Source organism: Hippocampus zosterae, chromosome 4, assembly GCF_025434085.1.
Source record: "Hippocampus zosterae strain Florida chromosome 4, ASM2543408v3, whole genome shotgun sequence".
Taxonomy (NCBI): Eukaryota; Metazoa; Chordata; class Actinopteri; order Syngnathiformes; family Syngnathidae; genus Hippocampus; species Hippocampus zosterae.
Genome location: NC_067454.1, coordinates 26961310 through 26985762, shown reverse-complemented (window position 1 = coordinate 26985762; position 24453 = coordinate 26961310). Strand labels below are relative to the sequence as shown.

At 42.5% G+C, this 24453-nt stretch overlaps 1 protein-coding gene across 4 annotated transcripts in view; it reads left to right on the top strand.

The window, feature by feature from the left end:
* Positions 1–24453, top strand: part of LOC127599696 (SH3 and multiple ankyrin repeat domains protein 2-like) — a 195654-nt gene that overhangs the window by 43760 nt on the left and 127441 nt on the right. For all 4 annotated transcript variants that reach the window (XM_052063834.1, XM_052063832.1, XM_052063831.1 and 1 more), the window contains one exon: positions 14077–14143. In XM_052063834.1, coding sequence (XP_051919794.1) covers positions 14077–14143 — 67 coding nt within the window. The remainder of the gene's footprint in view (positions 1–14076; positions 14144–24453) is intronic.

Here is a 24453-nt window from a genome sequence, read left to right as displayed (position 1 = left end):
ACCAGCAAGTAGTTTTGTGTGCACTTGAGGGATCAAGAAACGAAACCTTGCTCATACCAGATGGTTGAAATGATTCAAAGAGTCAATTATAACTATTTAATAAAACAGGAAGGGAACAAAGTCAACAAGCCTTGGTAGACATGACACCGAATTGCAAATCCAGCACGGTCATGCAAGGAAGTTGTTTGCAGTCTTCGTGGACTGCTTCAAAAAACACACCACTGCAGCCAATATTTGTTTCTGGACTGATGAACAATCAGGCCTCTTCAAGATGGATGGATGCATAAACAGATGCTTTATTCATCCTGTGAGTGAATATAGAGAATTTAGAAACAATGGTATGATTCTGAGCTGCGAGGACGAGCAGTCGTTTACCACAAAAAATTCATGTGAAATGATTACGCTTATCTCATTTTTCCTTTTATCTGTGCATAATCATAATATTGAAAAACAGAATGTTTGTACTCCCAAATCACACACACATGGTTTTAATTTCGAAAATTTTGGAGTAAATCTTTTTGAACTGTTTACAACACTGTCAACTAAATTGGGGCTCAGTAAAGTGCAGACCATCACCAAAATTGAACTTGAATCCTACCGTATTTTCTAAACTATAAGGCGCTTCGTATTATAAAGCGCATCTTCAATGAATAGCTTATTTTAAAACTGTTTTCATAAATTCGGCATTATGCATATCCCTGCATACAATAGTGGCTGGGGTTGCACTATGCATCCAGTAGATGGTGCTACACTGAAAGGATACAATACAATACAGTAATCCCTCATTTATCGCAGTTAATGGGAACCAAAACCACCCGCGATAAAAGAAAATCCGCAAAGTCGCATCCAATTAACATAAACAGGTAAATATATATATATATATATATTTTTTTTAAGTCCTCAAACGGTCCGCGAGAAGCTGCAAAACAACAGCGAGTCACACCGTATGCCAAACCGATGCCTTACCAACTGAGCTATCCAGCCGCTCTATCTATCTATCTATCTATCTATCTATCTATCTATCTATCTATCTATCTATCTATCTATCTATCTATCTATCTATCTATCTATCTATCTATCTATCTATCTATCTATCTATCTATCTATCTATCTATCTATCTATCTATCTATCTATCTATCTATCTATCTATCTATCTATCTACCAGCCACCCATCACCCATCTATATATTAGAGCTGTCAAACGATTAAAATATTTAATCTAATTAAAAATGCAACTGTCATAATTAACTCAAATGAACTAAAAAATTAATCGTGATTACTCACACATTTTTATCGTTTATGAATTTCCTTTTACATTTTTTGTCCTATTTTGTCCCCATTTTAATGCTCTAATCAACATGGAATCATGAATGAGTTTTCTATGTGCCAAATGCAAATATTTACTGAAATAACAATTTCGATTTTCAACTTTACGTGAACAATTTTTCAATTGGTGCAGTTATTCACACATAATCTCTCACACAATATTACTGTCCATCAATAACGGTGAAAAAAATATTTTGTCACACAACAGCTGCTCTAACAGCTTTTTTTATGAAATCAAAACAGAGCAATATAACATTATAAAGTGCACATCTAAGGTACACTAGTACTCAGCCTATAGTGGATTTAAACCATGGTTGCATACTTCGTTTTTATCAAGTTTGCTTTCAACACAGCAGTCTGTTTCTGTATGTTTGTTGAAGAATAACGAGACACCAGACACCAGTGTTCATTATGTGCCGCTGTAATCAAAACTGCCCGCCCTACAAAAAAGGGCACGCACTTCCCCCGTGCTGCAGGGGCAAACCATTCTGGAAGCGGGCAAACTATTCTGGAAGGGGGTGGGGGGGGTTAACTCCCCCTAACACAGTCAGGCTATGTTGATTGTGTTGGTCCTTCTTGCGCGGAAGTCTCTCTACGGTTTTGTGTAGACCTCATTTCGAATGACTACACTTGGTTCGATGACATCACTGGAGACGTTTTACTTTCTCTAGGTCTTTCACAGTCACGGGTTTGTGTTCTGACAAAATTAGGGCAGGAAAAGGCTATAAATGTTTTCTTAAATTATTCTTGTGAAGCCACACACAAGGCTTGGCAACTCCTTGTGCAAGATTAGGCAATATTAAAATACAATGTTGGGTAATTTAGCATCTTTAACTGTTAGCAAGGGAAAGAAACACAATTGCTGACCAGCCATTAACATGTATTTCCAGTTAAGCAGGGCATCGTTATCAGACAGAAAACAGGTTTACATGAGAGCCGCTAGTTCTCAGCAAAAAAATCTGGGCAAAATCTGTAAAAGGTCAAACACAAGAGGCCCAAACAGAAGCTCTCCTACTGACAGTGACCCCAACACAACGACAAGCAGCCACTAGACATGCTGTGGACTCACTTGTTTTCAAGAGGAAAATAGCGCTCTTTGGCACTTACTATCTTTATCATGGTTGCACTCTCCACCTACACGTAAGAGCAAAAGCTGATTTGTGCCTGTGTTCTGAGTGGCTGGCATCCGAGGAGATTTGGAACATTGCAGTTGGTCACTGGAGAAAACGTAAGAAGGTTCTACAGAACTAGTAAAGATGCTAAGGTTTGCAATCCGCTTATCCTCACAGGGGTCGCGGCGGGTGCTGGAGCCTATCCCAGCTGTCTTCGGGCAGTAGGCGGGGAACACCCGGTTGCCAGCCAATCGCAGGGCACACAGAAATGAACGACCAGTCGCGCTCACACTCACATCTAGGGACAATTCAAAGTGTGCAATCAGCCTGCCATGCTTGTCTTGGAATGTGGGAGAAAACTGGAGGACACGGAGAACGCGCTAACCACTGGACCACTGGGCCGCCCTAAAACTTATTTAATGAAAATAACATTTTCAGATAGCAAAGAAGCTAATCCAAGAAATATATGATATGTGCCAGAAATCTTCCGGGACTGGTGTCACAAAACAACAAACATACTACAAACTCTGCAATTTTCCCTTAAATGTGGCAGTCAACCTCAACCCTACAGATTTCCAATGCTATTTGCTTCATTCGGCTCACAAGAAGAGGCGAGATTTGTGACAAGACAGCTCATGGCTGCTTCGCCATGACGTGAAATGCACAGAGTGCATTTCCAAATGCACCCAAAGTAAACACCCAGTCTAGTCTGTCCCTGTACTGTTTTGTGTACCGTTTTTTCCACACTATAAGGTGCACCTAAAAGCATTCAAACGCCCTAAAAGCCGACCATTCCATGATAATTTGTGTTTGGTTTTGTTAATGGTACGGAAACAACATTTTCTCAATTCAAGATTGTGTACAATCACGCTCATGTGAAATAGGTGATTGCTCACAGCATTACTCCGGTTACCTTACGCTACGGCGTATTTCCATAGGCAGAATACTGCTAAGGACTTCTGACTCTTCAATGGTAGCTCTTTAGTGGTATAATCAGCAAGTCTAATCCTCCTTAAAAAGAGTGGGCACGTTGCACATTTGACAACCGCTTTCAAGCAACATCATTAGGAGCCACATTATTAACGCGGGAGTTCAGGCACAGCTGACTGAGGCACGCTTTCGTTGTGCTGATGTTTGTGCTCCTAATTACACTGCGTGGGTGTGTGGCCATACCGTTTGATAATCTCATGTGTCAGTGTACCGTCTGAATATGTGTGTGTGTGTGTGCGTGTGTGTTTATGTGTGTGTACCGCAGCCAGTTCTTTATTCTTGACAAAAACAAAAAAATGTATTGCAACAAAATTTATCTGTCACATGCCCATTTCCTCCTCATTCATAAGGGGCATTTAGGGTGCGAAAAATTCTTGAACAACTCCACTTTTTGCTATGTTTGATTTGTCATCTCTTTCATCTTTCCTTTTTGATCCTCTCATGGACCTCATTTAATTCACCATTCTATTCATTAAAATCTCCTCGTGAGCCACTTTCCAACTTTCTTTCTCGCTTCGATGACATACACAATGCACACGAATCCTCTGCTCATGAAAGGAAATCGCTAAGCTCAGGACTGTTTTTATCATAACAGAAACATGGCTGATTTTGCAGGTTCCAGACAAGGCAGTGCAGCCATCAGGCCAAACAGATTGCAATGCATATTCCACATTGTTGGCTCTTATTTGTAACCGTAGGCAAAAATCCCTCCCCATCAGTTTGGCAACACTCGGGCATCATTGGTGTAAACATCCTGTAGAGGCCTTCAAAATAAAAGCATGCTAACACTAGAAAAGTTCTCTTGCTATTGTTTGACACTCTAAGGGTCATTCCAGAATTGTAGGACAATTTTGGGTAAAACCTTCACACTTTGGTCTCAGGACAAGTAAAAGTACATTTTTTATGTGGGACGCAAAATAACCTCAGATTTTGGAATGATCCATAAATGCATGACAGTGACACACAGCAGTAACTTTAATCAAGCAAGCTGAAAGTATGCCCATGTTAAAATTGATCAGCATGTAAGATGTGCCATTACGGGCGAAAATAACATCTGATCATGCTTATACTCGTGCTAGGTGGTATTGCCAAAAATAAAATCTAAAAAATAAAAAGGACGTTACATTGCGTTTCAGAAGCCTGTGGCGCACGCCAAATTGGCTGACAATACGAACTATAGGTTTCCCAGCATGTCTCACAACCCCAACAGGTGTTGCTGCTGAAGCCATTTCATGAAAGCAGGCTTGGTATAAAAGAAAGGACATAAAAGAAGAGGAAGCGAGAAGAGGAAGGAAGAGGACTGGAAAGAGCCACAAGGAGTAGCCCACGCAACGTGGAGGAAAGTTGTTTTTGAATTCTGAGAACAGACTTTAGTTGGAACCTTTACATTTTCGCAAATCTGTTTTGACACAGAAATTAACCTTTTTTTCTGACACTTGTAAAAGGAAGAAAAAGAAACTTGTTTTTGCTGAAACTTTGATCCAAGAAGACTCCTTTTTCCCTGGTGAACCTCTCATGATGTCACAATGTATTGAAGATACTGAAGACAAAATTTATGACAGCAACTGAAACTGGTCGCAGAAAAGCCCATACAAGGTAGTTGCAGTTTACCGTCCCTGTATATTGGTGCATCAGAGGTAGAGCAGTAAAGCTATCATTTCTATTGCATCTCTCTTTCAGACCCAATTTGCAGAAGCAGGACCTCACATACTTTAGTGCGTGTGGTCGCAGCCATTGCCGATGATCAATTGTGAACCGACATCAGCATATCAGAAATAATTGCTTTTTGCACATGGGCATTGAATCTCAGGTGTTAAACATCACAATCTGGTCTTGGATGGCAGCGGTTCAACTCTCATTCTGCGTTCCACGATCAGCTTGAATTCCGCATGTCCACATCTTTACCTTGTACAATGGACAGAGAGCTATCAAAAAGGTGGAAAAAGACGGCTTTGACGGCCAGTGTGTCAGGGACGACTGAAAAGAAATCATTTTAAAATGTATTGATTTTTGTTAAGATTTCAGATATTAATTATTAATAAATGATTCCTAAGTAGGATCGGCTTTTTTTGGGGTGTTGACCGCTGAAATTCTAAAAGTCAAAAAATTTTTTGGTTCCAATCTGTTGTGCTCTGTATAACGGCAAAATGAGAACTGAATTGAATAAGAAAGAGAACGAGAAACCTGAACCAAATTCTTGTTATCCCAACATTTAGCAGCCACCTTTAACTCTATTGTTTATTGTGCAAGACAAACAAAAGTTGACTTCTTATTTGAAATGCGTAAGGACGGATGATACCTTTCAATCGTGATTTACCATCTCATGGTTGGAATTCAAAGGAACCCCCCTGCATGTTAATTGCCATAATTGATTAATTATACCATCAGGTGCTTACTCCCCGTTTGGACTCTTGATTGGTTCCCGTGAGCGGGAATGCTCCCACCTCCGTGGTTGAGCAGACTCATTTCCGGTGTTCAACTCAGCTGCAAGTGCCCCACTCTCTTCCTGCTCCTCCTTCCCTCCCCCAACACATTTACTTCAGTTATACACAATCATATGTCTCCATGGCAACCAGCTGGAACAAGAAAAGAATCAATGTGAGGGCGGTGATGATGGTGTTGGCAGTAGTGGTGCTGATGGTGGGTGGTGCGATGATAATGAAGAATACATTGTGACTGTGTTTCCCGTTGCTTTTGTCGATTTTTTAAAAATCTTGTTTTTGTCATGCGTCATCATTTACAATTACCCTACATGGAATATAAAGGTTTTATATTGTGCGATTTCCCCCCATAAAATAATACAATTGTCAGGTGTCTTAAACACATTTGTGACATACTTTGGCCTGTAATAAGGCTAAAATATTCCAGGGCACTTGTCTCATGCAAAATGAAAGTGAACCACAGCTCACCCCACTCCCACAATTGGGGGGATGCTAATGTAACTGGATTGACCAGAGGTGGAGCTTGTGTATGCATACTGCTTGGGCTCAAACCTGAAATGATTTCAGCATCTGACTTTTACTTTAAAACAAAAAAGGGAGTGTGAAGCTCAGCCAAGCCCCTCAAAAGAAAGCAAAAGCTTCAGCTATATTTTCACCCCTTATCAGCTAGCCATCTAATTACACTAGAATTAGTGTGTCGAGCTTTCGATGTTTGCATTTAACACATGCAGCAGGCACATATCCAAACACATCTACAGACGTTTTATAAAGCAGCCCCCCCCCAAAAAAACGAAACCCCCCAAAAAAGCAATACTTTGTTTTGAAACTTCATATATGATGGATGGGCAGTAACTTCAGTGATGCAACATACAATTAAAAAGTCCGCTTCAATCTGCTGCCTAGACTATTGTGCTTCAAATACCGTATTTTCTGCACCATAAGGCGCCTAAGATGACAAAGCATACCTTCAATAAATGGCCTATTTTAAAACTGTTTTAATATATAAGGCGCACTGCATTATAAGGTGCATAGAATAGAAGCTACAATTGCGGCTATGGTTGCGTTATGGATCCACCAGATGGAGCTATGCCAAAGGGAATACTGTACAATACAACACAGTACAGCTTTATTTTAAAGAAACTTCACAACACTGCAGCTGTAACAAACACATGAACTGGTTACAAACATGGACATGAAACATACTGTATAAATACTGTATAATAAATAAAAGACAAAAGTAATGAAGATATGTGATTCAACAATAAGGCAGACAAATCTCTTGGGCTCACATCCATAAGGGGCTAAAATGTTGTATAAGTCTTGCTTGTGGGCGGCCCGGTAGCCCAGTGGTTAGCACGTCGGCTTCACAGTGCAGAGGTACCGGGTTCGATTCCAGCTCCGGCCTCCCTGTGTGGAGTTTGCATGTTCTCCCCGGGCGTGCGTGGGTTTTCTCCGGGTGCTCCGGTTTCCTCCCACATTCCAAAAACATGCATGGCAGACTGATTGAACACTCCAAATTGTCCCTAGGTGTGAGTGTGAGCGTGGATGGTTGTTTGTCTCTGTGTGCCCTGCGATTGGCTGGCAACCGATTCAGGGTGTCCCCCGCCTACTGCCCGGAGACGGCTGGGATGGGCTCCAGCACCCCCCGCGACCCTAGTGAGGATCAAGCGGTACGGAAGATGAATGAATGAATGAAAGTCTTGCTTGTCTCTTTCTTCCTTCATTTATTCAGTAGTTAACGATGCTTGTGGTATTATCTATGTTTCATTATGGCTGCACAGAGCTCACAAAGTAGTTCTCCGTTTGAGTGTGGGTTGGCAAATGCACGTATTAATTAGTGTCGGGCAGAACCTTTTTAGGTTACAATTGGTTCCTGCTAATAAGCACCACTAGATGGAGTAGGAACACACTAACAGGGAAACAATTCAACAGGGAATATAAAGAGACTGTGACACCACATAATAGGTGCATCGGATTATAGGGCACACTCTCGGCTCTTGGGAAAATGGAATGCTTTTGGTAAAATATGGTATTTAACGTGTATATCTTGTACAACAGCAAAAATTATAATAAAAAGACGACAGAATGTTGTGCTAAAAATTGTTACATTTTAGGCTGCAGTAATTTTCAGTACCAATCCATTTCCTTCCCCTCATCATACAGCACTTTGCATGCAGCGATGGCTGTTTGAAAGTGCTCTATCAATACAGTTGACTTGACATGACTTGACTCATCTGAGGTAGCAAAGATGGTGCAAAGTCGAAGTCGCTTCCACTTCTGGCTCCTCATGGAGGAGCAGCGGCTCAACGCTGAGCCCTTCCCAAATGACTGAGTTTCTCAACCTATCTGACAGGGAAAGCCTGCACACAGGCGCGCCTTAACCAACGGGCTGACATGGACTGCAGCCCAGGAGCTTACAAAGGTCAAGGGCCTATCAGAATTTAAAGGAAAAATAAAAGCTTTGAAAACTACAACAAAAAGCATAAAATGAAATAGAGCTTACAACGGTATGCCCACGCAGTCAAGGTTAAGAGTAAAGCCAGTACTCATCCTCTTAATTCCTATTCATGTTAGCTTTCTATTGCAGGTATTGATAGTACCGACCTACCAACTGCTCACACTACTCTCCGCACTGTCTCAATTGTGACTGCAGGAACAAGTTGCCATGTAGCTTTATAGATGAGTCCAAACATAATCAACTCTTCTTAGTGTAATCTTACAAGAGCTGATCAGTGGAATTTTGCCAATCTGAAGGGTAAGCGGAGGAGAAAAAAAACCTGACGTACTAGAAAAAAAAATCCTTTACATTGTCCTCCACTGTAATCAAGAGAATAATTCAAAGAACAATTAATTCTAAAAATATTCAATATTGACAGGCCAAGAGAGAGGGTGAAAAACTCGGTCATCCAGGCATTGACCAGTCCAGTGAGATGTTGCTTCACACTTGGAGTCATCATTAAATGAAGAATGAGGTCAAAGTTAAGTTGACGAATTCATGTATCACCACGTCACTTCATCCAGATGTGTTACTCGAGTCCGTCCACCGAGCGTGCGCGGCCATCGTGCATTCCTTCGAGAAGAGCCTGCAGTGTTTTGTCACGCATGCCGACACGAGAGACACGTATTGGCAATGGAGCCAACATTCACATAGAAAAACCCTTCCCTGTCAACGCCCCATGAGTCATTTAATTGTCTAAATAGGGACTTGATATATTTGGCACAATGAACTGTCATTTCACTTTAAACTATGCCTTTGTATTGACTAGGCCAGGGGTGCCCAAACTTTTTGGATCGAAGATCTACTTTTCGATCAACTAACCTCACGGGATCTACCCTTACCGGCGCACACAACGCACACACACACAAATTTAAGATTTACCTGCTTTATTTTCATTCATTCATTCATTCATCTTCCTAACCACTTGATCCTCACTAGGGTCACGGGGGGTGCTGGAGCCTATCCCAGCTGTCTCCGGGCAGTAGGCGGGGGACACCCTGAATCGGTTGCCAGCCAATCGCAGGATACACAGAGACGAACAACCATTCACGCTCACACTCACACCTAGGGACAATTTAGAGTGTTCAATCAGCCTGCCATGCATATTTTTGGAATGTGGGAGGAAACCGGAGCACCCGGAGAAAACCCACAAAGGCCCGGGGAGAACATGCAAACTCCACACAGGGAGGCCGGAGCTGGAATCGAACCCGGTACCTCTGCACTGTGAAGCCGACGTGCTAACCACTGGACTACTGGGCCGCCCCTGCTTTATTTGATTATTTAAATTTTTTTTTGTGTGAAAATGAGACTGATAAGATGATTAGTGTGCAGTGTATATTAACACAAAAATTATATAACTAATACAAAGACACACAAATGGTTGTTTGTTTTTTTTCTTCTCCACACTCCTCGGATCTACTTGGGACCTGTCTTAGATCTACCGGTAGATCGGGATCTACCTAATGGGCACCCCTGGACTAGGCAATTTGAGCTATAAATGATATTCCATAAAATGAAGTTCCCTACTTGTAAACGTCATCAGGCGCCGACAGGTATGGCAGCCTCGGTCACACACTCCCTAGTATTATCCGTTTTGTCATTTTTGTTTGTTTTTGGCGACCCCGAGCGGCTTACTTACACGAGGGAAAAGTTGCTGCGCATTGGGGAGTCTACGCTCGGTCTTTTTTCACCAGCACACTAAAATCCACAAGGTTTTTCGGAGCTAATCGCGAGCGGAGCGGCTGCGCTGTACGGAGCATGGAAACGCCGCCGGAGGAGGGGGAAGCGAGCCGGCGTGCTCGTCAAGCTCCGGCAGCGCGGATTTCGAACCCCGCTCCCATCGATCCATCTTGCAAATCTACGATCTCTGCCAAACAAGATCGATGAACTTCTTCTCCTCACAAAGACCAACAAAACATTTGCACGTTCTGCTGCGCTCTGCTTCACTGAAACCTGGCTCAGTGACCGCCATCCAGATCCCGCGCTACATCTACCCGGCTTCCGCCTTCTCCGAGCCGACCGTGACACGGAGCTATCAGGGTAATCGAAAGGTGGTGGGATTTGCTTCTATATCAACGAAGAATGGTGCACTGATGTCACGAAGCTCGACGCACACTGCAGCCCGGACCTGGAGTCGCTGTCTTTAAACTGCAAGGCATTCTACTCGCCACGTGAGTTCACCTCCTTTTTACTAGTCGGTGTTTACATTGCGCCACAAGCTAACGCTAACACGGCGATACAAACGCTAGCCGAACAAGTAAACAAACTCGAACTAAAATACCCAGAGTCACCCCTGATCATTTTGGGCGATTTTAATAGAGCACATCTTAACCGTGAACTTCCCAGATATAAGCAGCACATCGACTGTTTCACCAGAGAAGGCAACATTCTAGACCACTGCAATACAACAATCAAAAAGGCATACCGATCGGTCGCACGTGCAGCATTGGGTCTTTCTGACCACAATTTAATCCACTTAATACCTACATACAGACAGAAACTCAAATGTGTTAAACCCGTTGTTAAGACTGTGTAAAAATGGACAGATGAAGCAAAGCTAGCTCTACAAGAATGCTTAGACTGCACTGATTGGGGCGTCTTTGAAACTTCAACGGGCACACTGGATGAATACACAGACACTGTAACATCATACATCAGTTTCTGTGAGGACGTGTGTATCAACGAAGTCGTTCCGCTCCTTCAACAATAACAAGCCATGGTTTACTCCCAAACTCAGGCAACTCAGGAAAGAGAAAGAGGCCGCATTTAGAAGTGGAGATGAAAGCAATCACTAACTATAGAATGCCATCCCCCCAAACAGTGAACAATAAGGGTCTTGCAAATGAACTAAACATGTTTTTCTGTCGATTTGAAAAGGACACCCCATTTCCCACACACACCCACCTCTACCAGAAACTACTCTACCTACCCCCCCCACCCTCTTTTTCTCGACTACAGATCCAAGAACAGGACGTGAGACGGCTCTTCAAGCAGCAAAAGATCAAGAAAGCTCCCGGGCCCGACAAAGTGTGCCCCTCCTGCCTGAAAGTCTGCGCTGATCAGCTGGCTCCGGTCTTCACACAAATCTTCAACAGATCCCTGGAGCTGTGTGAGGTCCCATCCTGCTTCAAACAGTCTACCATCATCCCAGTTCCCAAGAAATCGGCAACATCGGAACTGAACGACTATAGGCCAGTCGCCCTGACGTCTGTGGTCATGAAGTCCTTTGAACGCCTTGTGCTGAACCACCTAAAGAACGTCACTGGACCCCTGCTGGACCCTCTCCAGTTTGCCTACCGGGCAAACCGGTCCGTGGAAGACGCAGTCAACATAGGTCTGCAGTACATCCTCAAGCACCTCAACAGCACAGGGACCTACGCAAGGATTCTGTATGTGGATTTCAGCTCTGCGTTCAACACCATCATCCCGGAACTCCTCACCCCCAAACTACTCCACCTCGGTGTGTCCCCTACGATCTGCCAGTGGATCCTCAGCTTCCTGACGGGACGGACACAACAGGTGAGACTGGGAGCAACAACATCATCAATACGCACCACCAGCACTGGAGCCCCACAGGGATGTGTCCTCTCGCCACTGCTCTTCTCTCTCTACACAAACGATTGCACCTCAACAGATCCAGCTGTCAAACTCAAAGTTCGCAGACGACACCACGGTCATCGGTCTCATCAAAGACGGCGACGAGTCTGCGTACCGCCAACAAGTGGAGCAGCTGGAGCTCTGGTGCAGCCGACACAACCTCGGGCTGAACACGCTCAAGACTGTAGAGATGATCGTGGACTTCAGGAAAGATTCTTCTCCACAGTTGCCCCTCACACTATCCAACTGCCCTGTGTCAATCGTCGAGACCTTCAAGTTCCTGGGAATCACAGTCTCCCAGGACATGAAGTGGGAAGTCAACACCATCTCCATCCTGAAAAGGGCCCGGCAGCGGATGTACTTCCTGAGGCTGCTGAGGAAGCATGGCCTGCCACAGGAGGTGCTACGACAGTTCTACACGGCAGTCATCGAATCAATCCTGTGTTCTTCCATCACGGTTTGGTTTGGGGCCGCCACAAAAAAGGACAAAATCCGACTTTAACGGACAGTTAGGACGGCGGAAAAAATATTTGGCACCGCCCTACCCACTCTTGAGGACTTGCACACTGCAAGAATCAAGACAAGGGCACGGAAAATCCTCCTGGATCCCCCGCACCCTGCCCACCACCTTTTTCAGCCACTCCCCTCAGGCAGACGCTACAGATCCATGCGCACCAAATCCAGTAGACACTTAAACAGCTTCTTCCCTCTAGCCATTAACTCCTTAAACAGTCACTGACGTAGTCACTCTTCTTGCACCACAAAATGGTACTACAAAACTACTGGTTACTCTAAAATGGTTCAATGATTTTGTTGTTTACGATGATACTAGTGCAGCGTGTTATACCGGAGACAAATTCCTTGTGTGTTGTACATACTTGGCCAATAAAGATGATTCTGATTCTGATTCTGATTCTGGTATACAGTAATCAAAAGAGACCCCCCCCCCCCCCCCACACCCCCAAGTGCCTGTTCTGAGAAATTCAATGTTTTTCGAAGAAAAGGTCAACTGTGGAGGAAGGGGGCATCGTACTGCAGATTTATTATTCACTTGCTCTCCATCGCTCTCTCCTTCCTGATATATTCTGCAGAATTGAGAACATGCATGCTTATATAATGCTGCTGGGTCTCCCTTGAGGTGTGTGTGTGTGTGTGTGTATGCGTGCGCCCATGAAGACTGTGTATTCCAAATCAGTGGATATGAAAGGTCCTGTAACGTCCCATATCAGTGTGCCTGCTGAAGCCGTAAGCACCAGGTGCATGTCAACAGGAGATGTGGGTCATTGAGAGAAAAAACCTCTCCGGCCTTCTAAGAAAGAAAAAATCCCTTTACTGTCCTCTAGTGGACAGAAACAAAACATATGCAGTATCTCACACCATCCACTTTAATTTAGCCAATATCATTTACAATCAAGGAAACCATTGTTACTTACAAGACCTGTTGTTTGCGCTAGTTATCTCAGAACATGTTTTGATTTTGAATTAACTAAAGATGATTGGAAAAAAAGCCCTATGGTACTTTTCATAATACCCAGAACATTGTAAAAGCAATGCCAGTCATCTGTTTTGATGAGATAACAGAAAGCTTAAAAGCAGCCCCCCCCTCTCCGCACACACACACACACACACACACGCACACACACACACACACACACACACACACACACACACACACACACACACACACACAGACATATGAACATGTGACTTGCATGTTCATGAAGACTGCACACAGTATCATGTGTGTATCTTCGTGTGTGTGTGTGTGTGTGTGTGTCACAGATTATAAGATTCCTGGCCACAGATGGTTAAAACCATGAAGATTAGAAGTCAGAGGAATCCCTGACTTACACTAAAGGAGGGGGAAAGAATACTTTAATTTTATTGCATTCAACTTCAATGATTGGCAACGTGACAGAGATTACGTGGAATACGCACAGCTCCTTTATTTCTTGTTAAATCTGTTGACACGTGTGTAATACCCAGCTGTTGGTGAAAATGAATGCAACCTTCCCAATAATCTTTAGCTGTCAAGTGATTGCAGAGCAGTTTTGGTGAGTGTTTATGACATTGTATCTTTTCTATATTAGAGCTGTTCCGTTTCTCTCTTCAGGTTGCAATTATTGCTGGGAACTTTGATCTTGCTGAGCTGATCAAGAACCACAAAGAGACCCATATAGGTGAGTAAGGAGACAAATATAGGTTCAATCCCCCTTGACTGAATTTAGCTTTCCATCCCTTGCCGACTGTATTCATTCTCAGCCACCAGTGTGTATTTCTGAATCCCCGCTGGGATACATTACAAATCCTCCATGCCACGATCTTTTTAAACAACCTTCCAGTTTAATCCCCACGATGGGATTAGGAGAAGCAAGAGGATGAAAGTTTTTGTTTACACCAAGACAATCCCAGTCCGATTAGGTTGACAGAAAAGACCAATGCTTAGAATCCTCGATGGGCCATGGATGAATTTGATTGGTTGATTTCCTCAGGTGATAGTGGGGGGGTGTCTGCACGATGGATGTGATGAAACTGGGAAATGGATTAAAAGGCTCTTACATCTATTTCAATTTGGGTGAGTTTATGGGGTGTTATACAACATGATGTTCAGTTTCGTGCATGGTGTGCAGCATTTGGGATGAAGGTGTCAGATTTTTTTTTTCTGTGCTGTTGATAAGGGATTTCAAAGTTGGAAATTGGATAGAATTTTTCAGGAGTGGTACGACTCGACTGTGGAGTCATTTATTATATTGAAAGTCATATCTTTGGGTGGGACATAAAACCACAACCAACACAAACATGCACAAACTAATCTTGATCTTTAAAAGTATTGAGTAAACCACAGCAATTTCACTCAATGTCTGCGTTTTACTGCTTGATTTGTATTTTGTAATCTCAAGTGAGAACGGCTCTGTAGCAAATTGCAGTTTGAAAATTTGGAATTTAAGGCAAAGGAGACTCATTCACAGAGTTTTAATCATTGTTTTGTTTTCAACATGCTAATTGAACCATTGAACCTCTCTGCTTTTTAAAACAATGGAAGTGTAATGACGACCCCTCTGTTTCCTCTGCGTCATGCTTTTTGTGGCTGAATCCATCGCTTTTTCCATGATATAATATTTAACACACCAAATGTATTTCAGTTGATGTACTGATTCAATTACTGTATTCAGGAAACTGACGACCTGACTGACTGAAATTATGGTCGTGCAAAAATTTGTGCAAACTTGATTGCTCACGCAGACAAATGTGGAAGCTGATCTACTAACAGCCCAGCATAGAATCTGCCAAACACGCAAAAATTGTATTTTGGGAGAAGCGTACGCTAATACCGGGGTGCCCAAACTTTTTGGACCGAAGATCGACTTTTCGATCAACCAACCACCCGCGATCGATCCGTTACAGCAAACATGCACGCACATACACACACACGTCATGATGAGCAACAGCCTGACACGGAGGCATACGACGCACTTTTGCAGCCTGTTAAATATCGTAGCTCACACGTACTGTTTTAAAGTGCTTCCCTCAGCCCTCTAGATTCCTATTCCTATTTCTTGCCTGTGCCCTTGGTGAATTGTGCATGAAACAAACTCTGAATGAGAATAATTATAATGATAAAAGAAAGATAAAGCACAACATCTCCGATCACAAGCTGCAATTGCAGACTGCTGAGCGCTAATAACTTCCGGTGACGCAGGTCACGCGCCACTGGAAGTTAAAGATTTACCTGCTCTATTTTATTTATTTTTTTTAAATACTTGTTGTGAAAATGAGATTGATAGGATGATTAGGGAGCAGTGTACATTAACACAAAAAATATATTACTAACATGCACAAATGGTTGTTTTTTTTTTCTCCTCTACACCCCTCGTGATCGACTTGGGACCAGTCCACTATCTACCGGTCAATCGCGATCAACATAATGGGCACCCCTGCGATAATAGATTTAATTCGCATGCTCTGTGTGATTTATCATACCTGAAACGTACTACGATGGCTGATTTTACTTTTTAAATTCAGTGTCTAAAATTCAGGTACAAATCAGTAAGCAAAGCTGGCCCAATTTAGCAAAGGCGTAGAACATTATTTTTGAACATATATTTTTGAAATGCCAAAAACAAAAATCTTGCAACAGATTGTCTATTCAGTATGGAACTTCAGAATGATGTAATAGCACACCGAGTCTTTTTTTTCTACTTTGTAAGTAATGTGTGTGTATCCCCTTCCACTAACTAATACTTCCAATTTCCACATTTCAAGCTTGATTTTCATACATGGTGAATGGTGCCCTAATGAGCAAAACTCTTTTTTAAATATGGCGGTCTCAGGTGTGTGCAGAGGTGAGGGCCGACAGGGCAGCAGCTCGGGCATCTACCCAAGGGGAGCATCCACATCGCAATCATTGATGAAACCGGCACACCCTAGAGTAAACACCCAATTTCGCACCCATTTTATGGGATAGAAGTAAATCGACCCCTGAGTGTTCAAACAAGTGGAATCTCAAATTATTGACAAACTTAACCTCTTGCTGCATTTACCTTCATTTGCCCTTTTGAACCCAATCAGACTCTTACAGTACATCCGGTACAGTATGGGAGCTTACCAGAAATAAGAGGGGATGGAACGATAATATTTCACACAAATGTGGTAATTATATTGAAATTACTGCTGTGATAAATGTAATTATTAAAACTATTAGTTGGGATGCTCCAATTTATCGGTGGACGATCATTATTCATGAAAAAAAAGGTGTGATCATTGAAAGCGATCAATAGTAGCTGATTCGATCACTCTGTGGCCATGTGTTCTACATTTCACGTTTTACTACATATGCAGACTATAAGCAATGATTGCCACCCTTTCTTTGGTACAAGTGTCTAAACAGCAATGTCCAAAGCGTTCATCCATCAATCCGTCCATTTTCTACCGCTTATCCGGAGATGGATCACGGGGGCAGCAGCTTTAGCAGGGAAGCTCAGATGTCCCTCTCTCCAGCCACTTCTTCCAGCTCTTCCCGGGAATCCCGAGGCGTTCCCATGCCACCTGGGAGACATAGTCTCTCCTGCATGTCCTCGGTCGTCCCCGGGGTCTCCTGCCGGTGGGACATGCCCTAAACACCTCACCAGGGAGGCGCGTAGGATGCATCCTTATCAGATGCCTGAGCCACCTCAACTGGCTCCTCGTGACGTGGGGGAGAAACGTCTCGACCCTTATCTCTAAGGGAGAGCCTGGACACCATGCAGAGAAAACTCATTTCGGCCGCTTGTAACCGGGATCTCGTTCATGACCCATAGCTCGTGACCATAAGTGAGTGTTGGAACATAGATCGACCGGTATATTGAGAGCTTCGCCTTCTTCACCACGACGGACCGATACAGAGTCTGCATCACAGCAAACTCCCCGACCCTACTGCCCTCACTCGTGAACAAGACCCCAAGATACTTAAACTCCTCCACTTGGGCAAGATCTCCCCTCCGACCGGGAGAGGGCACTCCAACCTTTTCTGACTGAGGACCATTGTTTCAGATTTGGAGGTGCTAAGTTTCATCCCAACTGCTTCACACTCAGCTGCGAAACGCTCCAGTGAGAGTTGGAGAGCCCTGCTTGAAGGAGCCAACAGTACCACATCATCTGCGAAAAGCAGAGATGTAATACTGAGGCCATCAAACCGGACCCACTCAACACCTTGGCTGTGTCTAGAATTCTGTCCATAAAGGTTATGAACAGAATCGGCGACAAAGGGCGGGCCATGGCAGAGTCCAACCCTCCATTAGAAACGATTTCCAATTACTGCCGCAATGCGAACCAAACTCTGACATCGGTGGTATAGGGACCGAACAGCCCGACCTTAACATCAGGGCATTCGGTACTCCATACTCCCGAAGCACCCTCCCACTGAACTCCTCGAGGACACGGTCGAACGCCTTCGCCAAATCCACAAAGCACATGTAGACTGGTTGGGCGAGGTCCCATGGACCCTTGAGGACCCTGCGAAGGGTGTCGAGCTGGTCCACTGTTCCATGGCCGGGACAAAAAAAAATCTGAAGCTTGTATTAAAACAATAAAAGCCTTGAACTACTTCGGTTGTGCGTAATGAATGAATATATGAAAGTCTCATGTGTATCAGTACATTACAGAAAATAATGAACTTTTTCACAATATGCAAAAGGACCTATAGATGCATTTACTAACGAGCATTGATCTGCTGAAACTTCCAGGTTTATTCAATATGTGCAGTAGATAATATGCAATATTACTGGTGAAATGCACCAAGGGTTTTTGATTGTGGCTCAGCACAGGACATGAGGTTGTAGAGCACAGAGGGGATTACAGGGCCTCGGAGAAAATGAGGAAAAGATGAAAGCAAATGAATTTATGAAGGAAGGAGAAAAAGATGCGTTTGAGTGGGAAATGAATGATGAGTGAGACAAAAATGAATCTAATCTAAAAACCCAATCCTGCAAATGTCTCTCTCATGGAAACCATTCATCAGAACGCAGAATCAGTAAGCACTGACCTGGTCAAATTGGAATGGAAAATGAAACGTAATGCAGGATATCTTCAAACACAACAACAATGTAAACTCTCTCTCTCTTTGTAGCACACAAAGGTTTGATTTTTTGCAAGGTGTTCAGTCATTGTTTGGACGTCTTTGCTCCACTTATTTGTTCATGCTATATGTTGGGGATGGGGAACATTTTTCCTCCTGGATCTCCCACAGGCCACTATGGGCTCAGCCTGTTGCAGAGGGGGGTGCTCGCTCTTTTCTACCTTGTATGTGTTGCGATCGTGTGCGTGCGTATGTGAGAGAGAGAGAGAGAGAGAGAGAGAGAGAGAGGAGAGAGAGAGAGAGAGAGAGAGAGAGGAGAGAGAGAGAGAGAGAGAGAGAGAGAGGAGAGAGAGAGAGAGAGAGAGAGGAGAGAGAGAGAGAGAGAGAGAGAGAGAGAGAGAGGAGAGAGAGAGAGAGAGAGAGGAGAGAGAGAGAGAGAGGAGAGAGAGAGAGAGAGAGAGAGGAGAGAGAGAGAGAGAGAGAGAGAGAAGAGAGAGAGAGAGAGAGAGAGAGAGAGAGAGAGAGAGAGAGAGAGAGAGAGAGAGAGAGAGAGAGAGAGAGAGAGAGAGAGAGAGAGAGAGAGAGAGAGAGAGAGAGAGAGAGAGAGAGACGTAAGGCTCCATAAATCTTTAGTTGCTGATACTCTTTGCTTGCGTTGCAGACGTTCATATATATTTTAATGTTAGCTGCTTGTGAAACAAACTGAGCATATGAGCAAAGTTCAAGAGACGTGCTGCATATTTGTTCGTAATCATTTGTGTGACATTGTGAAATCAAAATGAAATATACAAACCCAACTCCAATGAAGTTGGAACGGTGTGTTAAACGTAAATGGAAACAGACTACAATGATTTGCAAATCAGGTTCATTCAATATTTATGTAACTGAAAACTCTGCAAAGACAAGATATTTAATGTTCAAATTGATCAACTTTAACTTAACACCACACATTCAAAAACAATAAGATCCCTTACTCATTCTGCTGCAAGGGGTTTGAGACCACAGTGAAAATCGAACTGAAGCAGAGATGGGCATTCCATCCCTGGGATGGAACGGTCCATCCGTCCGTCCTGCACGGACCCCCATTTCCTGCATATTTTTTCAAAGTGCGGCATTGTGTAATGTGATAAGGCATGTCATGTGTTGTGTATTTTATGGATGAGGTGCTTCTCTCGTAAGGTGACATAAGCTTTGTAGTGAGCGCTTCTATGAAGAGGAAAACACCTTAAGATCCTTGGACGATCATTTCAAAGGTTGGTGTGAGCATAAGTGAAGATGTCAACATATTTTTTGGTGACCATGGATTGCAGTTTTGGCACATTACACAACGTTTAGATTCCTACATTTAGACGCTCATGGTACGTATGGCAAGTGAGGACGGACATATTACATTAGTGTCGGCAACAAAAGAGGAATTTGAACCATTTAATACAATCTTCAATGGGAGCCATAAACGCATTGGAAATCTAAAATGAATATTAATATTCTTTTCCTTTTGTTGTCAATTCTGTAGGAGACAATTGCTGAACCAGGTCGAAGCGATATGTCAGCCCATCTGCCCATCTTTCCTATTTGTCGCAAATTCAGCAAATATAAAACGGAGCTCGTCAACAAGTCAAGTCTACAGTATTTATAGAGCACTTTCAAACAGCCATCGCTCCATACAAAGTGCTGTACATCGAGCGATTTAACATACACAATAAACAGTAAGACGAAATGGTAATAAAGGCGGTAGAAAGCACCAAGCAGTAAAATCATGCTGAGTCGAACGCCAAAGAATACAAGTGGGTTTTGAGGAGGGCTTTAAAGATGGGCAGCGAGGAGGCTTGCTAGCATCATACAATCAAAAGCAATAATTCCGTCTTAATCCAGTGAGTTTCTGCTTGATGATACATCTCCAACGAGGAAGCATCTTCACAATTTGCTTCACTTTGCCACATCTAATACGGCTGCGGCGTCGACATACTCAAGAAAAACTCTTTGTACGTGGAATGTAAATGCTGTCTATGATAGGACTTGCTCGCAAACGACAATCAGCAAAACGTTGGCGTGTTTTTACTTAGACTTCTACTCCTGCTTGCTTATGATTATGATGAAAACGTTGGCATGCAGCATGTGTGCCATTTTATTTCATGAAACCCCGACTGTAGATGGTGTAATAGTGACACAAGCATGCACGGCCACCTCTGGCCATTTCTCAGTGAGATGTTTTGTCACTGCTGAAAATTTTTTGGCTCTCCCTTTGCTGTTTGGGCTTCCGTAACTGACCGTTTGGTAAATATACGAAGTGTGGTGTATGTGGCTTCCAAAAGGGGAAATTGTTCACTTTTCTTCATAGGGACTGTCTTTTGTTCTTTATTATCTATGCTCTGCGTCCACAAGTAGACGTTAACCCCTTAGCTTTGATCTTTATCATTATTATTAACAGAAGGTGGCATGTCAGTGGCTCAGCTGTAGGTGCTGAGGGTGAGCAGTGGTTGTTTTATTTGCATGAGAATAATACACTTCCCGAAAAACAAACTTAATTCCAGAAGGCTTCAAAACTGGTTAAGTGTGCAGTAATTTTTGAGGGTACTTTGACGAAAAGTATGTCACCGACGAGTTATTAAAACGAATGGGAACTATTTAAAATTGATAGAACTGTTTTTTATGTCTTTGGGAACCCTTTCCTGTCCCCTATTTTTATGGATTAAATCATTCTTACTGTAGCAGATTTTTTTTAATTTAAATGTTATTTTATGGTAGGGTATTGTAATTTTTTTTAATAATATAAACAGTCCACCACATTCGCCTAGTTTGAATTTACAATCAGATATAAGAGAGCTGTAATCTTCATGACTCATGCGACAGATGATGATTAAAGTATATATCATTGACCACTCGTATACATTTTTTATAGATTTCCAAAAACTTTTTCATATAAGGCAAAACGGAACCATTATTTTGCCCGACCATGTTGCATTTAATTGTTCTGAAGATTGTTTGCTCAATTATATTACATTTTGTCGCTCGTCTGTGCATGTCCATTTTTGTCTTTTTGGTTTTACATTTTTTTGTTGTTGTCTTTTTTCCCGGTTTGGTGCAAGCCACACACTTCTTTCAACTTTCTTCAACAAAAACCTATTTGAAACAATTCTTGGTGAATGAGGGTGGATCAGGCGGTATGTTTCCGACAAGTTAGTGTAAGTAGTCCAATAACTTTTTTTTTGTATGATTGCACCCTGTCGTCATCATATCCACATGCGTATTGTGACAATGCGTGTGTTCAACCTTCAACTAAGTGTTGAAGTCAACTAAGTCATAACCTTCAACTAAGTGTTGCCTGGTTTTGCAATGAATTTGAGCTATTAATCAACAGTCTCTGGGAAAAAAAATAAAAAATTAAAAGACCGTGTGACAAAATGCAAACTGCATAATGGACTGCTGACTTGTTGGAGAAAAGAGTAATAATGACAGTCACGGTGTGTGTAGAAGATTGTTGCTTCATTGTGGCTCTCCATACAACTATAAACCAGTCTAAGAATGATGGACAGATGTGCCTCTGCAACTGCGTGATAATCCAACACGGAGCTGGATTGACCACACTTGTAAATGCACTGCAAGTACACACTCACATGCAATATGTCTGATACACACACAATTTATTTCTCTCATTTCTATTTTCAGACTTTTGAGTAAATTAGATTATACACTGTCGAGCAAATGACTTGGTTTGGTTTTACGTGTGTGTGTGTGTGTGTGTGTGAGAGAGTGCGTGTGTGTGCGACAGAAATAAAAACAAACAACAGTTTAACTCGCTCACAGCAGTTTTTACTCATCCAGAGCAAAGTTATATAGCAGAGATACTTTGCTGGAAAGGGAACAATCTCATTCAATTCAATTCAATTCAACAATCCAATTCCATTTTTAAATCGCTTTGCTTTAGATAAAATGTGACCTAAGTTCCCCTTTGGGAGATGGCACCACAGTCACACTTTCCAGAGTTTTAGGTTTAAAGGTGATGACAATTAAACTGGAAATTCTGATCCAATGAGATTGACTTGCAGTGGCTGAAGTGCTTGAAAAAATATCGCTGAATTGAAGTCAAAGTCAACATTGTCATGTCATTCAGTCAAGATGAACATTCCCCTCGCCCACTGAGAAATAGCTTCTTTATTATGTCCAGTACTGTGCACATTTCCTTAGTTGTCATTTGTAATGCAGAGATTCAAAGTTAATTTAAATTGGTTGTGTGGCGGGCTATATCGGCACCAGTTCAAGTGTTTTTTTAAAATCATTTGTTCAAGAAGCTCAAAGTTCATGTGTCGTGATTTGATTTAGTGCTTTGAAAATTGATTCTTATGGATTGCTCCAAAATTAGTTTAGCTCACTGGTGTCAAAGTCAAGGCCCAGGAGCCAGATCTGGCCCGCCACATCATTTTGTGTGGCCCGCGAAAGCAAATCAAACATATCAAGTTCCATGATGCTTGCTAAAGTCTGAACCAAATTTTCAGATTGTCATATGTAATCCATCATAACATGACATTGCAAGCACTTTCTCATGACCAAACCCCTTATTACATTAATGTGAACAATGTTGAAGCAAGTCATTATTCCTGACTTCTGATTTTAAAACTAGTCATCCATCAATTTGTTGTGCGCTGTGTATTTAATATGTAGAGGTGATTAAACATTTATATGGTTTCCCAAAATTCAACGTCATAACAGCCCTCCAAGGGAAACCGTAACTACGATGTGACCCACGACAAAAATGAGTTTGACGCTCCTAGTTTAGTTTAGACCGATGAAGAAATAGGAACCACATTTAAAACAAACAAAACAAACAAAAACAAAACGCATGCCATGACAGTCAAGTTGTCAAGATATGTTATCAGTGTTTCTGAATAATGATTACCCGGTAGTTTAGCTGTGCATATTAACAAACGATCACTCCACTCTAATCTATTCATTTATTCCAATGTTCCTCTTTTTTCTCTTCGGTCCGGGTTATTTTTGACTGCATGTGACTGAGAAGAATGAAAATGTCAAAATCTCATTCGTTAGATAACCAAATTTTATTCACTCTGATGCCAACCTGTTTCTTTAGTCAGTCGGTATAATAGGCAAAATCAATTAAAATTGGACAGTACAACAGGCTTTTCATCAGAGTTGGAATGTGGTTCTTAGGTGGAATCAATTCTTCAATTTGCTGTCACCATTATGGAGCTATTGAGGCAAGAAGGACAGCAAATTTGAGACAACTCCTACCTAGACAAGCCATCATTCCCAAGTACTACAACATCAAGTCATGAGTGGCATAAAAGCACAACAAAGCAGCAAGTCCTGCCAAGTGCACGCATCTCATTTTGATGTGTGTTTCATCATACAGTTCATGTATGTTGGTGTGCATTTGTAGCTTTAATGATATATTAAGTTCTCCCCCCCCCCCCTAAGTTGCTAAGCAACACCAAGGGTTTGTTTTACGCAGAAGCTCTTCACCCCTCCATTGCTTGTTCACTTATCTTCTTCTCCTCTATCTGGCGTAACCGAGCAATATCTTTGAGTACCGTACCCATACCTGTCAACTTTTCGGAGCGCCAACCTTTATAAACTACCAAAAAAATCATTATAAAGAGCAAAAAATCCTTATAACATACCAAAGCATTTTATATGTCAAAATAACGGCACAGAAAAAAACCCCACAAACTTTTCAATGATATTTATTGTAGATCTCCATAATACATTCATTCATTCATCTTCCGAACAGCTTGATCCTCACTGGGGTCGTGGGGGGTCCTGGAGCCTAACTCAGCTGTCTCCAGGCAGTAGGCGGGGGACACCCCCCGAATCGGTTGCCAGCCAATCACAGGGCACGCAGAGACGAACAACCATTCGCGCTCACACTCACACCTAGGGACAATTTAGAGTGTTCTGCACTGTGAAGCCGACGCGCTAACC